At 41.3% G+C, this 17605-nt stretch overlaps 1 protein-coding gene across 3 annotated transcripts in view; it reads left to right on the forward strand.

Annotated features, from left to right (window-relative positions):
• The first annotated feature begins 216 nt into the window (after positions 1 to 216).
• The window catches only part of IMPG2 (interphotoreceptor matrix proteoglycan 2), a 56151-nt gene continuing 38762 nt past the window's right edge, over positions 217 to 17605 (forward strand). For all 3 annotated transcript variants that reach the window (XM_084522164.1, XM_084522163.1, XM_084522165.1), the window contains exons 1-3: positions 217 to 1112; positions 2404 to 2655; positions 13734 to 13900. In XM_084522164.1, coding sequence (XP_084378290.1) covers positions 1034 to 1112; positions 2404 to 2655; positions 13734 to 13900 — 498 coding nt within the window. In that variant the 5' untranslated portion in view covers positions 217 to 1033. The remainder of the gene's footprint in view (positions 1113 to 2403; positions 2656 to 13733; positions 13901 to 17605) is intronic.

Here is a 17605-nt window from a genome sequence, read left to right on the forward strand (position 1 = left end):
GTCACCTCAGTGAAACCAGCTGTTAGCTCAGATACATCTGAATGCAGTATCCAGCTAGTTCCAGGTAATGCCACCCAGGAGGCAGCCCTGACACGTTTTTTGTAGTGGTGTGAATGCTGCCTGCCATTGCGGGTTGGCCTCAGTACACGTTTCCACAAGGAGCTGACGCATGGACAGGAGGGAGCTGAGAGAGCTGCTGCTTTCCTACACCCTGTGTCCTCTCTGCAGCTCTTCTTAACTGATCGCCTCTTCAGGTATCAGCACAAATCTGTTCTTAATGCTCATCTCAGATTATATCTGAACAGAAATGAAAGAGTCGCGATTTGCCCTGATTTTATCCTGGGGGAAGCAGATGTTGTGGGATGCAAAAAGCAGTGGGGTAGCAGCACAAGATTGCCTGCTTTAGCATGGACTCAGGCAGCAGGGCTGTGTTACCTCTGTCACCAGCAGAAACCTACGGAAAGATTGTTTCAGTCTTACCCACATACGCATCATTGCTAAAGCCAGTTGCTGCATTTTTAGATACATATAATTGTACAAGCAAAAGATAAAGCTCACTGAGACCTGCTGGAGAGTAGTGTGCTCACATTGATGTTTTGTGGTCAGCTGGATTTTAAAAATGGACAGAAATTGAAGGGCCAAGGCAAAAACATGGTTAATTAAGTGTGAAAGGTGCTGTCCTTGTTTGGACTGTCGGTTAATGGTATGACAAGCTCTGGTAAAGAGCTTAGCTGGCCAGATTAAAATTAAAAAATTGTCTCAGTCCATCTGCTAGCTCCAAGGCATTTACTTCCATCACCTTTCCTTGTTTCTTCACTGAAGTGGAATACTCTCCTTGAAAAGATCATTCCCAGGATGTCTTCTTTTTTTACCTAATGTTTTTTCCAAAGATAACTAACTATATGTGACATCAAGACATTTTCAAGAAGGGCAATGTGCTTGGTTGTTTCAAGGAGACGTTAAAGACAACAGCTCTTTGCTAAAAGGGATTTTATTTTCATCTTTGCCTATTGGTTTTTGGACACAAATAACTATGTTTGCCTTCATTTGGAAAATCTCTCTCTTTCTTTTGGTTTTGGGAGTGATTAAAGGAGATCTTCAAACAGTTGCAGGTAATGTAGAAATCTTCTTTATATGCTTGTTTTCAAGGTTCTACCCTAATATAGCAGTGTGTAGAAATAAAAATGTCTCTTAATTGAACTGAAGGAGGATAATACAGAAAAACATTTGTTCAAATCTGTGCTGTGATATCGATGTAGATACGGAGTTGTTAGAGTGATTTCCAAAAGAGATGACTGTTGTTTTAAGAGCAGAGTGTAGGTACAGGATGCAAGTTTTCCCAACTTTGAGAGACTTTAATAATGATAAGCGAGTTTTCTATTTGGTGCTTTTTTCTTTAGTAATTTTGTATTAAACCAAAAACAACAACAACAACAAATCTTCTATTTCCTCTACGTGGACAATGAAGATGTGTCAGTTTGGGTAAAGATTGGAGTTCTGCCTTAGTGACCTTGTTTGATGTTTCCTTCTCCCTCCAACATACCATCTGGTGGTGACCTTCTGCTTTAGAGCTGATTATTAATTTAGCATCAAAATAATCATCATCTTTTGGTCATCAGAGTCAAAGGTGCTATTGACTTTGAAGTTGCAGAATGAAGTCATAATCTGTAGGGTGAAAAATGGTGTACAATTGCTACTGTTCTTTCTGTAATTAATGATTAATTTTGATTCTTTTTCAGTTGTTTTCTGGGGAAACAGTTGAAGCAGAAAGGTTGCATTCACTAATTTCAGATCAGCTGTCTGTGGAGGTTAGATAATTAGGTGGTCAGACTAAAACTAAATAGACACATTCTCCCCTGTGCTCTAAAGTTTCCTTTGAAGTGACGTGGAACAATTCACATGAGAGGAAATTTTAAAAGAGCTAAAAAGCTAAACCCCTTTTTTTCTTCTCCCACTCCCTCCTCTGCTGTCAAGTAGGCACCTGTCAAATGATGATAGAAGGTGAACTTGCTTTCTGTCAGTTCAGGCAGCTTTCTTCATGCATAGGTTATAAGTGTGGAAAGAATGTATGGAATAAGGGGGCTTTTACATTAACTGTATCTTCCATTCCCCGCCCTGAAACTTTCAAGCACATGCTTATTGACACGTATAGTCCCACTGGCTTAAGCCAAATCGCAAAAGGGAAGTTAAACACAAAACATCAGCATTCACAGGGTTAGGGCGTGTTATTGTTTGATGGGATACTGTAAAAGAAGTGAAGTTTGTTTATAATAGTGCGGTCATATGGATAGCTTTTGGCTTGTTAACAGAAAAAAACAGTTATGTCCTTCAGAGATCGGAGCGATGGCATTAAGATACGTATGATTGCATCTGAGAAATTTGTATGTGGTTTCAATTTTACAGCAGAAGAAAAACAAGCTAAAGATGGAAATCAAGCTTCACCAACCCCTCAGCTCAGTGTCTGGCAGTTAGCGAGCCCTTCTCTGCCTCCTGAGTTGAAAAAGCTTAATGGCATGGTGGAGGCTGAACAGGTCAACAAGCGTTTGCTGTTTCGAAGGAAGCGGTCCATTCTGTTTCCCAGCGGAGTTAAGATCTGCCCCGATGAATCTATTGAACAGGCTATTGCCAACCACCTGAAATACTTCAGACTCAGAGGTAAGTGAGCATGAAGATCATACAGCTCTTTGGAAACTGATAGCATTTATTTGTAATAAAAAATAGATGAAACTTTTAAACATAATGCCATGCAATAGGAAATGCATTATTACACACAAAAAAAATAAAAAAAATCTTCTGTGACAATCTTCCTTATGACAGCTGTTCTGAGCTATTTTTTTTTAAATCACTTTCTGGCTACACTCATATCATAAAAACTCTCAGTTCCTGATATCAGTTAACATTTAATTGTTGTTAATAGTTGTTCAACCTTTCTCATAGAACAATTTGAACGCTCAGAAAAATGGGCACTAGGTACAAGTCAGCTAAATGGCAAAGCTGATAGTTTTTATTTAGTGTTTTTGAAGTGCTAGTAGAACTCAGAAAGGGATCTTTCAGAAAAGAGTCAAGTCAGAGACATTGGTCTCTCATGCACGTGACTTTTGGCTGTGGCTGGCTGTTCTCTTGCCTAGAAAGCCAATCTCGTGTGTCAGGCTGTGGTGTAACAGAGCTGAGGCCTTTGTTTTAAGATACAGAAGCTGGTGTGAAAGAGTTTGTTCTGAAAATCTGAAATATTCTCAGTAACAGCCTCTTTCGTGAGTTGGGATATTACAGCGGCGTGATGTATCTTAACAGTCCTGTCTGAGATGATTGGAATAAAGTGCTTTCTGGCATTTGTGGATCTCTGCAGAGTAGTATTCAAACACATTACTGCATCTTACAATGTTCTCCCATAGTCTATTGGTTAAACAGGGAAGAGCTGCGCTCACTTAAAGGTGGAGGAAACACCTTCAGAGATGTGTTTTTGAATTTCTAATTAACATTTATTACAATGTAATAGATGTAACTTAGTTTTTTGTTTTGTTTTGTTTTTTAAGAAAAAATTGAAAAAGGTCATACTGCCTTTTGTGCCCCCATTGCTGTTATGTTTATGTCATCATACTAATGTCATCGATGACATTAAATCACTGATCATCGATGACTAAATCACTTTGACCAATAATTCTACCCTACACGACTTGCCTAAGGCCTTCCGCAAAGCCTGAGATGAGGCAGGGTGTTCAGCCTGTAATCTCTGTGTCCCACACCTCCACCATGAGTGCTGGATCAGCCTTTCTGCTCACTAGATGAATGCCTCTCTCTCTCTCAGCCGTCACAAGATGAAAGCCATTCTATCACTTCGGGGCTGTGGGAGCCCCGTTTGCAGACTTGTCTTTTCAGCATGAGCTGTGGTAATGATGCTACGCTCTGAGTGAAAATTCCTCTTTCCAAATAAAGTTCCGGAGGCCTGTATTAGTGTCAGTGTGCTACCATACAGGGACTTAAAGAGACAGTTTTGAGCAAATGGGCTGATCTTTACAGCTCTGGGACATTTGTATTGTATTCTTATTTGGATTAATGATATTGCATTGCTTTGATCATGTTGGGCATTTAAAATTACAGCTGGACTAAAGTGACAGAAAATGATGTCTGTAGAGAGGTCTGTTTACGGTCCAGTGCAAAAAGAAGCAAATTCCTAGCTTCTTTTATTGCCACTGTCTAGGAATTAGTTTTACTTTGCTCTGGTAAAGTCTCCCTTGAGCCACAGTATATATGCATCTAGGCCTAGCAAAGGTATTTGAAGTATATTTGAGTCAGTTGGGCTTTTTGTTTTCTTTTTGTCTTTTAAGACACGTCTTCTTCTGAGGCCTGTTAGAGATGGGAGGTTTGGCTTCATGTAGTTTGAATCATGCATTCTGTATTTCTCCTCCCTTCAGAGCAGTCAAAAACAATTAAAACCAGGAGTTACTGAGTGTCTGTGTAAAAGTAAACATAAAGAACGTATTTGGAGAGCAAAGTGGAATTATGTGGGATCAGAGCCGCATCCAAAGATCGACTTGTGCCCAGCCTGAGTGAGACATTGACATTGATCATGCAGCTTGACAGGTTTTGCAAGCGTCTTGTTTATGTCTGTTCAGTAGCACTCAGCTGTTGTTTTGCTCCAAGTGGATCCCTGCAATGTACTTTGACTGCAGTCACCCCTCAATTATATGTGATATAGGAGTGTAGGCAAATACCAAGTAAGCAAAAGTCTGAGTGATAGTAAAGAAAAAAAATCTGTAAATTAGGTTGTAAAAGCTTATTTAAAACTTAATGATCCTAGGTTGAACCAAAGGTCCACCTAGGCTTTCTTTCTGCTTTCCTACGGGACTTCTGGCTTCCACAGTCCTCAATGACTTCTTGAGCAGAGATGCTGTGTTCACCCTTAGCATGATAAACTTTTGAAAAAGATCTCTACAAGAGAGAGAATTATAATTAGCAACAAGTCTGGCAAGGCCTGGTTCAAGCAACCTGTCATATTCATTCTGTTAGCAGCAATACACTGCATCATAGCTATTTGGTTAATCACATCCTGAGTAAACACACCTGAGGTAAGTGAGAGCTGATGGTGCTGTTACTTTTTTTCATAAAATCACAGAATGGTTTGAGTTGGAAGGGACCTCAAAGCCCATCCAGTTCCAGCCCCCTGCCATGGGCAGGGACCCCTCCCACCAGCCCAGGCTGCCTAAAGCCCCATCCGGCCTGGCTTTGGACACCTCCAGGGATGAGGTATCCACAGCTTCTTTGGACAGCCTGTTCCAAAGCTCCATCACACTCACAGTGAAGAATTTTGTTTGATCTAAAGCTCCCCTCTTTGAATTTAAAGCCATTAGCCCTTGTCCTATCACTACACCCCCTGACAAAGAGTCCCTCCCCAGCTCTCCTGCAGGCCCCCTTTAGGTACTAGAAGGTTGCTATAAGGTTTCTGAAGAGCCTTCTCTTCTCCAGGCTGAACAACCCCAATTCCCAATTGTTGGGAATTGGCTTCAATTCAGCTTCAATCAGCCTGTCTTCCCGGGAGAGCTGGTCCAGCCCTGATCATCTTCATGGCCCACCTCTGGACCTGCTCTAATAGGTCTATCTCTTTCTCATGCTGGGGGCCCTAGATCTGAACACAGCACTCTTGGTGGGGTCTCAGGAGAGCAGAGCAGAGGGGGGCAGTCACCTCCCTCACCCATAAACTTGCTGAGGGTGCGCTCAGTCCCACTGCCCATGTCACTGACAAAGGTGTTAAACAGCGCCTGCCCCAGACTGACCCCTGAGGAACACTGCTCGTCACTGGTCTCCACCTGGACATGGAGCCATTGCCTGCGAGTCTTGGAGTGAGACCAGCCCACCAAGTCGTTACCCACTGAGTTGTCCATCTGTCAAATCCATGGTTCTTCATTTTAGAGACACGGATGTCATATGGGACAGTGTCAAATACTGTGCACAAGTCCAGATAGACAACAAAGCTGTTTCTTGAGTGTTCTCAAATTATATACCAGCTTTTTCTTGGAAATACATTTTTCCTAGCTAGCTAAATCAGTACAGTGAACAAAAAAATAAGACGGACTTTGTTTGCACTGTCAACAAAACAGTCCTAGGCAAAAGTGTGGTCACAGTTTGTCTCTTAGGGACCAGTTAGTATCGGTGATTAGAAAAACAGCTCTGTAGGGGGATAAGTATGATGGTACCCAGAATCTATTGATTTTTCCAACTTCAGTCTGCATATTTAGAATCTTTTAATCTGTACCTGTTGAAGTAAGGAATGACTTTAATATCCCATACTTTGTCTGAGAAGATGTTTTTCTCTGAAAGTGTGGCTTTAATAAAATCTATTCTTTCCTTAGTTTTATTATCAACCAAAAAAAGGCAGCTCTCATGGAAGGAATGTTCTTTTCTTTTTTGACATAAGAGCTTGTTGGGGGAAAAAAAAAAGATTTGCATGTGCTGGTCATCTGGGGTACATTTGTTCCATCTACCTTAGAAGGAAACAGGTGGAAATATAATTATCTAGCTGTAGCTCATAGCTTTATTTACTTTTGCTAGCTTGCTAAAACCTTTATTAGAGACTGACGAACATTTCTGTCATAGGCTTTAAGCCAAGTGCTTACGCCATATAGCAGTATGCTTAGCAGCATGCTCCTTCTTTTCAGCCTACAACATCTGGATTTTTGTAGCCTTAAAAAAAAAAAAGCAAGATGCAACAATATATAATAAATCATTAATTCCTTTTGAATTGTAGCAGTGCTATTGCTGCTGCTGGAAGAATCATGTCAATCTAGCGGTGGTTGGTAGCTGGACTGTTGTGATGAACACAAAGGGTGTCCGACAGGCAGCTGGAGGTTTCACGAATCAGATTTAGTGCAAGTCTAACAGCGTGGATTTCAGATATTGAGTGTGCTGGGTATGGTAATGTTGAGTTTGAATGATGGTTTTACTGCTCACAGAGAGACAGTGGCTCAGTCCTCTGTTAAATAAAAATTATTATTTGAAAGATAGCCACGCTTCCTCAGCCCAAAAGCCTGCCTCTTCCACTCCTGGCTATGGGATTGACCAGTCACCCCACGCTGACTGTCCATTTCCTTTGGTATAAGTTGCCAGTAGATGGCTGAGGATTTTAATAGACTTGAAAAATGGATTTAGTAGTAAAACAGAAACAAAATAAGAATTGTGAGGTTGCATGGCTTGTGCTGTTGTCCCCTCCATGTGTAGTAAAACAAAGGATTGGGGTTTTGGCACGATGGTTCAGGGTTACACTGCTGCTGTTCTGGGTATGTCTGAGATGTAACTACTCCGGTGGCTACCATTCCTAAATTGCATTTGCCTTTTTTCCTGCTGTGATCCATTCCCTTAAACAATTGGGTGTATTGTTTAACATCGTATTTTCAGGTGAGTAGGTCTGATATTCTCTCTGCCAGACCTGTTTTTGTCAGCCAGAGCTTCAGATGAAGCTGAAGACCTAAAGATTCTATTTAAAGATGCTGACCAAAGAAGGAGATGGATGGTATTCTCGCGTGTCATAGCTAATGGGAGCCAAGGACATTTTGGTACTTGGAAAGAATAAAATTAATTTCTGAGGAATTAAGTTGTGTGCATGGTTATAATCCCTCAATTTGGTAATCTTGGGCGTAGCACCGAGCTCCTAACATTAAAGTCAGAATCCAGATTTTCTCCCCATTTCCTGGGTTGGTTCAGATGTATTTACTGAAGCAGCAGAAATAATGTTATGTTCCGCACATGGACAGAGTTGAGAGAGAAGTTTCAATCTGATGCTGAAACCTTACACGTTACAAATTATTCAAATCGTACTGAATAATGATGAAAGTAACCAGTCAAAATTCATGACAACTACCTGGCCAGAGGAGCAAGCAATAAATCAGAGTCTGGCTGCGTGAGCCATCTCTGCTTCTTTCCCTCTCTCCCCTGGCACACGTTGTGCATAGCTCATACTCAGCTGATAAATTTCTGAAGTTTATTTGTAAAACCTCTAGTTCTGCCTCCCTCTACATTTGAATGATTAGATGTCAGCTCTGCTTCTAAAAAGCTTGACTTTTCTCATGAAAGAGAATCCTTTGTATTACTGAAATATTACCAGTGAGAATAGTTTGTGCTAGAGTTTAATATGTCAGCATTCAAGGAAAAAACCTTTCATGTGGATTAGCTAATCGGCATTCAACTCTTTTAATTTAAAATCCTGGATTTCTGCAAGTGTTGTTTAAGGTCTGCTGTGTTTTAGCCCTTACACAGCAGCATTTCACCAGGAGATGAGGTGATTGCTCTGCGTACGTCTTTATTAGTTTGTTTAGCAAGTTCTAGTGAAATCTTTGCAAGGAAGGTCTCTCAGGAGGTGTCTTCAGTCTCCCTGTCACCATAGTCCTCAAAACCCACTGCCTTTAGGCCACTCAGTTGTGGAGACGTTAGAGAGGAGTAGGAATTGTCCTCACGTTGCCTCAAAATAGAATATTCTGCCTGATGCAGTGCTCCTAGCCCCTGTACACAACTCAACTCTTAAGAAGCGCTAATGGGATTTAACTGGGATTAAACTCCAGCAGTCCCCACTTAGACAAATGGCCAGAAAGCCACCCTACCCCCCGCTAGGTGCCCGGTGCTGTCATGTGCTGCCCCTCCTATTAACCTCAGAAATCCCTGAGCACGGGCTGAGATGTAATAGGCTAATTGTTTCTCCTTTGAGAGAGATAAATGTGTCCTGGGTGGTGAAGCTAGAGCCAGAGCAATGCTGCATCCTGCCCAGGTGCATACGAGGTAGCTGTACCAGAGAATTTCAGACAGAAGGATCATCTCATCACACATCTTACCTGGAGACTTTGAAAAGAGCAATAATGTCTTTAGGAAAGGAAACTTCAAATAAGCTCTTTTTTCACCCCTTTGTACATATTTGTAGGACTGAAAAGAGCCTGCCTGTGTGGATTTTCTTTTTGGCTGAAACACAATTTGTCTTTAGCTTTTCAGAATATTATTCTGTATCATTTGTAAGTTTTTACCTGAGTGTAAACACTACATTTAAAGCAGGTAAGCTCCAAGGGCTTGGCTTTTAGGCTTTCAGAACAGGTATGCTGAGACTCGCATGGTCTTAGTACATGTCCAGCTTTCTGAGGTAGCCATTGAAACCTGTTATGGCCTTCAAGAATGAAGACCTTGCCTACTTTATGTGCCTATGACACTTTGTGGAAATTTGCACAAGGGCATGGGCCAAACATGTCATTCTTTCCATTTTTCCTGCCTTGGCCCTCTCTCTCATCTTGAAGATGATTGCATTTCAGTGATGAGTTAAGTGACTTCTAATTTCTGAGGAATTGTATGCAAAATGTATTCTGGGGAAGAATTGCAGAACAAGCCATCTGTTTTCTGGTCTTGGGTTGAATTGCAGTTTGTCGTGTCGATCAGTCACGCATCACCTGTGTACCTGCTTTCTTTCCTGTAGACCAGGATGATCACATCTCTATAGCAGGGAGAATTTATCTTCTAAACCTAATTTTTAGGATTCTTCAGAGGACAATTGTAAAGTAGCCGAGCAATCAGGTTAGCACTAAAATGCAAGTTATTTATTACCGTGGCCATGGGCTGCAGGAAGTCATTTTGTAGAGGAGCTTACCTTCCCACCCACGTGGAACTTCAAGGCTCTAAGCCCGCTGCCTTAAAAGATTGATCTCGATTTGATGATGATTTAATCAGTATCGTTTGCCTGGATTAGAGGCCTGATCCTGGCTCCTCCAGGGCCTGATGTTGCTGCTGCTGTCCCACGTAGTCTGTGACTGTGGCTACCCCTGTAGCAGACCAGAGAAAGTTTTAAGTGAGATCTAGCAGTAAAAACGAGCTCTTGTCCCATGGCCTCAGGCTGCCCTGAGTCTTCTATTGAAGTGCTGGGTCTGCTCAGCTGTTCCCCTGTTATCCTGGCAGGGCTGGCTGGTTTGTTTTCAAGGGTTTTGCAGCTAGTCTTCAGAACCTAATTCCTGGGAAAATCTAGGCCTGTACAATAGGCTTTTTTTTTTTTTTTTTTAATATTTTTTTTCTTAATAGTTGCAGAATGCTAATAGAGTGTATCTCATTAAGCAAGCAACTTCAGTCATAATTATGAGCTGTTGGTTTGCTGTCCATTCACTGTAAGCTCTGATGCTGTGGAGTTTTTTTCCATTCCCTATTTTCTTAAAAACTTTTACACTTTAAATTCAAAGTTATGTTGCGAGTCTAAAAGCGTACTGGTAAATCTGTGTTTTTCCTAGATGCCCATTTTATTTTATTTTCTGTTGTGGCTTGACAGAGTTGCTATTTTAAATTTTAGCTAAAAATTGCTTCATTTATTATGAGAATATATAGATGGTATATGTGGCACAGGTAATGACAAGTTGCTGGAAGGTCAGAGAGGAAAAATGGTGATTTTTTTTTTATACAGTAAAATGTAGTTACTTGATGAAGCTTCCATTTAAGTCTCTTAAACTTTGCAATTTTATAACTCTAAGCTTTGTCTACATAGTTTCAGCATGCTTATAATCTACTTATGAAGAACATGTTTTTCTTTTGTGGGAGTTCTCAGGCATTTGTCAACAAGAAAGGTTGAATAAACCTCCCTGGCTGGCAGATAGTTCAACACCTACCGCAGGGGTGGGCTCTGGCTTTAAGTCGAAAGAAGGATATAAACTTTTATTATGGAACTGAACACAGCATGAGGCCGGTGTCTCTTCAGTTCCCTGGGTGGCCACATCAGTTATGTCATGATAAGAACTGGCTCCCTCTTTGACGTACCTGAAGGAGAGATGGGAGATGGAGCTGTGTCTGGTTGTTTCTTTATATGAGCATGATTTGGGCACCACTGAAGAAACTGCACTGTTCTTTTTCTGTGCTCGGACTACAAAACATGAGAAAAGTATATGAGAAAGAGAGACTGAAACAAAGTTGGTCCTTTCCTCAGCCAGGCTATGGGTTTGCTCTTGAACACCATATAGGTAAGCACACTAGGGGATGGTTCTTGGGTTTTGCTGCATGCAACCCAAACTTGTCCTGCAAAGCAGTCCCCTGCTGTACAGCCTGGCCATCTGGAATAAAGGGGACAATGACAAAACGAACTGAATGTCAGCAAGGCTGCAGTGTGACTGTGTGACAAGCAGCTCAGGTGGCACCTTGTGGTCTGGTGTGTTACTGTTTGCTGCAGTGGAGACACCAAGGCAGGGCAAAGGCCAGAGAGGACCCCTTATCTGCCATCCCCTATCCATCCCCTGAAAATATGACCCTATTCTGACAGCTTATGTCTGATTAGTGGGCTCGGACCCCACAGATGTCACAGAAGTCTTTGGGATTGGAATTGAGCGGAGCATCTAATTCCAGGCAAATGGACACACAACAAATCCTTAATCTACTGGGAGCTGATTGGGGCAACTGCTCATACAGCTGTAGCTTATATTCAGGCAAGGTACTGTCTCACCACACCCACTAAAAAAAAAAGAAAAAGAAAAAGAGAAATTAAATTTATTTAAGAGCATTAAGGAAAACTTTTATTGCCAATTATTTACTGCCAGTTATTATTTGTGACTGGAAGAGCAATCCTTTGCCTATTGCAGTTTGAAAACTGTAGGGTTAGTGCCACTGCGGTGTATTCACAAGGCATTGCCATGGCTTCATCTCTCGCTGATAGTGCGCTGAAGACTTATCCCAGCCACAGGGAATAATCTCATTTCAGGGTTGTTGCTGTACATCATTACACCTGGAGTAAAAGGCCCGTTAGTCAGAATGCAGGACACAAGTTCCCCACAAAGAAATTAAAGAGGGTGGTGTCGCCTGGAATAGGCTTCTGGATTTGAAACTAGCCTTTTGTCTTTTCCTGGACACCCAGCTCTTAGGAGTGGGATGGTAGAGGGGATACTGCAGATGTCCTTCTGCTTCAGGGAGCTTAGTAATACTACAGCATGATCAAGAAATCCCTGAGCAGGATTATGGGTTCATTGCTTGAGGTCTGTGGAAACTTGTATGGAAACGTGGCCTTTGCTTCTCCAGCTGCTGAGGCAGCCGGTACAGCTCGAGGGGGGATGTGAGAGGGTCCCATGCTTGTACATTGGGTATTTATTTCTGGTTAATAAAGATGCATAAGCAAAACTGAAAATATCTCCAATACTCCTTACCCAAGTACTGTGCCTTACACAGCTACCTGGAAGCTGAGGGGTGCTAGGGCAGTAGTACGTTACAGAAAGGTAATTATGCAGTCTCAAGACTGTATTCTTCTTCATTCATTCATGTCAAGGAGCTGCAAGGCTAATCTCCATGTAAAAGAGCTGTCAGGAATGTGCTCAGGGGTGTGGAAATAAGAGAGAATTATGTATCTAAAGACTTCTGCAGGGGAGAAATTATCTTAACTTCTCTGATGAACTGAAATTTGGAGTGGAGAAAAGAGCTTTTTCTGCCTGGTGCCATCCAGCACCAGAATCAGCTAAGCTTGAAGGGGTGTAAGCACACATGGAACAGTTCCTTAAGGTTGTTACTTATAAAAGCATTGGATGTAAGAAAAATGTCCTTCTCGTGGCTGAAGGAAGGGATGTTTCCATGCGATCTGTGTGTTAAATTTTACACAAGTACATTTAATCCAGTTTGGAATTCAGCATACAGAGTACCAAAAAGAAATGGTAGTAAGGTACTGCTTTTGGCAGCCTGGAGCACATTTTTAAGCTGATTGACGAAAATGACTTTCCAAATATAGATTCGCGGTCACTCTCCTCTAGGGTCTTGCCTATGATGTCAAGACTTTCTCCTAATGCAAAGTGCTCCTCTGCCAAACTGTATATATATAACTAGTGAAATCAGATTAGGGCTGAAAAGCAGGGTTGTCTGCTGTTACTCCAAGCTGGCGTCTGCTGCAAGCGATTTGTAGAGTTTTTCGCCTTTCAACGTTGTTCTCTTCCAGGACACAAGGAAAATCCTATAAATCTTCATCTCTCCCAATTATCCTGGGTCAGGGAGAGGCTTTTGCTTAAGCAAGTGGTATGTGACCAAGTGCTCTGATTGACGAAGAACACATTCAAGAGGGAGATTAAAGCAGCTGGCATACAAGATAATTTAACCCTTAATTCACAGGCTGTCTGGTCGGCCACGGATACCCAGTTCTTTCTCAGTGCATATATGCAATAGGGTTAGAGATTGACGTGTAGTTTAGCATATTATATAGTTTTGTCATCATAATGCCTCAGTTTTCAATGATTACTGCAATTATACTTTCTGAAATTCATTTTAAATTCTATTTGAAGTTGAGTCCAAAGGAATTGTTAGTGACTGAGCTTCTAAAGCTTTGTTGAGTGCAACTACTGCTCTTACAAGTTAAGATCCAGCTCTCCTTTCCATGAGGACATTTGCCTTACTATTTTGGATTTCTGAATTTTCTAAAATTTAGCCTGATTGATCAAAGGCAGTTTCACTCAGTCAAACTACTGCTGTTCTTGATGGCTGTCAGGAGGCAAGTTGCTCTCTCTTGCTCGCTTCGCTTCTCTTTGTCTTTAATGAAATAAGTACTTCAGTAAAAAATCAGGGAGGGAAGTAGTACGAGTGTGGAAGATCTGCCAGATCATCATTGGTGCATTTAATATCTAACACATTTACAAGTTGTTGATATAGTCACTGTATTGTATATATTAATGTACTGAAAAGCAGACAGCATTTGGACCGTATTATCCTGACCACCTGTGCCCCAGAAGCACTCCTGTTTTACTAACACCAGACCTTTCTTGTGCCTTCAGTGTGTCAGGAAACAGTCTGGGAGGTCTTCAAGACGTTCTGGGATAGACTGCCAGAGCGTGAGGAGTATCACACCTGGATGAGCCTCTGTGAGGAAGGAACGATGAGCATCTTTGAAATGGGCAAGAACTTCAGTCAATCTGAGGAGCACCGAAGTCTGATTGTGAAGGTAGGTGCAGCACCACGTTGGCATTTTCTCGGGAGCAAGGGCATGCTGTCCCATTGCACAAAGCTGCTTGGCTTATGGCAGGCAGATATGTGTGGAGCACTGGAAATACACAGGCATAAATATTCCCATCTTTTGGGTCTGTAGTTCAGAGATCAGTTCCAAACACAAAGTTGTAGCTGATATGATGGATGGAAAAGTAACAGTGATGCAGAGAACGTTGCTTTCAATAGGTGTTTCTTACAAGCAGAGGATGTCCAGATCCTTGTCTGAAAAGGCAGCACGGCCTCAGGCAGGCTGTGGCACATTGCCCTCTGCAGCATGTAGCTGGCTCCCTGCTGTGAACTGCACGTGAGGATGCCTTCAGTTCAAGTGGTGCTTCGAAGCCAGAGGTTCAGAGCTAAATTTCTGATGCTGTTAAGATGTATGGAGAGATTACCTGTGTGATGTTTTATGTTGCTGTAGGTTTGTGATGTCTGTGCACTGCAGCCTGACTGTGGCTAAACATACAAAAAACTTTGATGTCCTATGGAGGCAGTGAATAGCACTGTCACCATGAGGAGCTGCAGAAATTAAAAGCAGAGCACAAGTGTAAAATAATTTAATAAATTGCTGGGTATCTTGGTGTGTTCTGTTTTTTCAGTTGAAGCAAGCTTATTTTACGTTAAAGAAAATAAAAGGAGCATTAAGCTAAATTAAAGAGTCCTATCTCAATATGAAGATGTCTGTTCAGGAGTTTGTATGAATTAAAATTAATTAAATTTTAAAGTTAAGTCCTTACTACAAATTTAAACACTTCATTTTGTACACATCTAAGATAAAGTAGATATCTTAATTTCTTTGGATAAAAGGCTGTCTTAATGTGTATGGTGGTTTATGGATCTTCTTTAAAATTACAATTTCTCCTATATTTGGAAGCTAATGAATGAGTAGTTTTATGAAAGTTCTGAGATCTCTTAAATGTATGATCCTATAGAATCAGTAACGTTCTGCTAGTATGGATGTGCTGACGTTTTCCTTTCTGCTTTCTTGTGGACTGTTGTGCTAGGAATGAGCACTGAGGATGTGAGTATGTAAACTGCTGTGGCTAATGGGAAGAGATTTTTTTTTTCTGAGCCTGCTTGCTAGTCTTCACAGGTTGATGCTAGCCAAACTTTGCTTCTGTGATGTCCCATGGTACTGTTGTCCTTAGAAGACTGCAAAAAGATGTAGACACGTAAAATTCATGTGAACTTTTTATGTGCCCAGTAAGCGTATCATTGCTTTCTGTAAGATTTTGGTAAAGAGGTGATCTATAGTGAGAATTTACTAAAAGAAATTAGGATGATTCTTGGATGCAGGATGAGGCATCTGATTTTCTGCTCCTGTTTTTCCTATTTGGATATTGCCCTGCAATGTTATGGTGGAAAGCAGGTAAAAGTGGTCTGCATTTGATGATTTATTCAGATATTTCCATGTAATTTAGGTTTCCTTTCTCCTGTAGATTAACACATTCCCCTCTGCTTTGCAATATTCTGGAAAAAGACTGCTCATCCTTCTATTTGCTTTCAGCACAGTCAGTAAAAGGTGACTGTTATATGGGCTGATCTGATGGGACGCTAGTCTGCACGAATGGGAATTTGATGTTATCACTAGTGTGTTTCACACAAAATGTCACAAATCTACCAGGTGACTTTTTTGAAAACAAATAAAAACAAACAGAACAACCACCCTCACTCAGTGTAAATTTGAGCCAGATTGAAGGTGAGGGTGCTGTGTCCCATTCAAGGTCAGCCAACTTCAAAAGGTCTCACGGTGTATTTTTTAATATATAGGTCAGAGCGTGCATTTAATTTCTCTCTGTAGTACTGAGTCACTCTTTCTCATAGGCAGTTATGCATAACATGCTTGGCAGTGTGTGGAAACCTCTTCAAAGCAGCTCTGAGAATATTCAGTCCAAACAGGATATTAAGTCCAAAGCACTTATGACTTGCTTTTCAGAATATCCTTCCTCCTGCTAGTTGCTTGCTCCAGTTTAATGCGTTGCTAAGAGCTGGGGTCCAGCTCAGCCTGTGGGACCGGGTGCACTTTCTAAAGCCCTGTGTCCTATCCTCTTCTTGCCTCTTTCACCAGCTGAGTTGACCACATTGCATGGCTAAGCCATTGCCATATTTGTGGGAATTTTTATCCTTTCATTACAGCATGTTCATTCATTTGCTTAGTCAGCTGTTGCCAAATATACTTTTCCATTCCTTAGGCTTGATTCTACAAAGCACCAAGCACTTCTCCCCTAAGGGCTGCCATTTCACAGCACGCACAGTACCCTGTAGGGTGATGTGTGTGAATAGCCCACCAGTTCGGTTGCTTGAAAGAAGAATCACTTCTGCATTGCACTGAAGGAAGGCAGCGTACGTGGTTGGTGGCACTTCAGCCTGTAAATTCTTCATCTGGCCATTAGGTGCTTCATTAAATGCCTACTGCTTTCTAATCTTCCTTTGCTCTCTTGTGTCTTGTGAATCATCTGTAGTTAATTTCAACAGTTTAGTTTAAAGCCTGCAATTGATCAAAGTATTTTTTTTTTTTTTTCGTGTTGTATATTGGCTATTATTGCCCCAGCATTGATCTGCAATTTTTTTTTTGTATTCTGTATGCTGGCAGTTTCTGGCAGTCTTATTCTAAGACTTAAATCTTATTCTAAGTATTATTGCTTTTTGGTAGATAGTAACAAGATCAGTTTTCAGAAGTGCTGCATGCCATGAATTTTCCCTCTCAAAATGAGTTCAGCATATCTGAAAATTAGGCAAAAAAAAATAATCAATAGAGTTTGCTTTTAATAAACAGCAGTTCAGCAAAATGATTGCTTTCATGGTAACTTTGTTGTGGTGAAGGCTTTCTGTGTTGAGTGGTGCAATTAAATGACACTTTGTTAGCCTTCCTTTGTGGTTTTATTCCTTATCCTTTCCTCGAATCCCTGATAATTACACCTACAGGTATTGCAATATCCTCTGCAGTGTGGATTAGTTAGGTAAAGAACAATTCTATTTCTCTTACTTTTGATGCACATTCTTACTGGTATCAGCCTGAACTCCAGTTCAAGCTCTCAGAGCAGCTCTGGTCCCAGTTCACGTTTTTTTTTGTTTTTGTTTTTTTTTTTTTTTCTTCCCAGGAAGATGTTCAATCTCTAGTAGTCAAAGAAGCTTGACTAATTTGGTAGAGGTGAAGGCTTACATAGCTGGATACACTCATCGGTCATCAGGTGGTTTCTATGGTAAGGGAGGTGTGCCTCAGAAGGCAGTGCTTCTGCTACTCTTTAATAAAAAAAAGCCCAGATAGTTTTTGAAAGATCTCAGAGGGGAGAAAAGCGAACAGAAGTATCTATGGATTTCCCAAGGGCCACGTGCTTTTTGCTGTGAGATTGAGGCACTGCAGCCCAATGAGCAATCCGCGTGCCATTCATAGGAACATCTACAGCTGGGCTATGGTATCTCTTCATGAGGTACCCACGGAGGTGCTGGGCACGTTTTTTGGCTTTATAAATTACAGAAATAATGCAACAGTTCTGGAGTAGCTGGGGACTGTTTTGACACCTCCTTTCCCTGTTCTTAGGGGAGGAATTTGTGTGTTCTGGGGATTCTTCAAGGAAAGACTTTCATCTATAAGAATTGTCTTCCCTGGCTATTTCTCTGAACAGTTTTTCTTTAATTCTGTGCAACCTTTGTCATGGAAGGA

The sequence above is a fragment of the Aythya ferina genome, assembly GCF_964211825.1.
Source record: "Aythya ferina genome assembly, chromosome: 1".
NCBI lineage: Eukaryota > Metazoa > Chordata > Aves > Anseriformes > Anatidae > Aythya > Aythya ferina.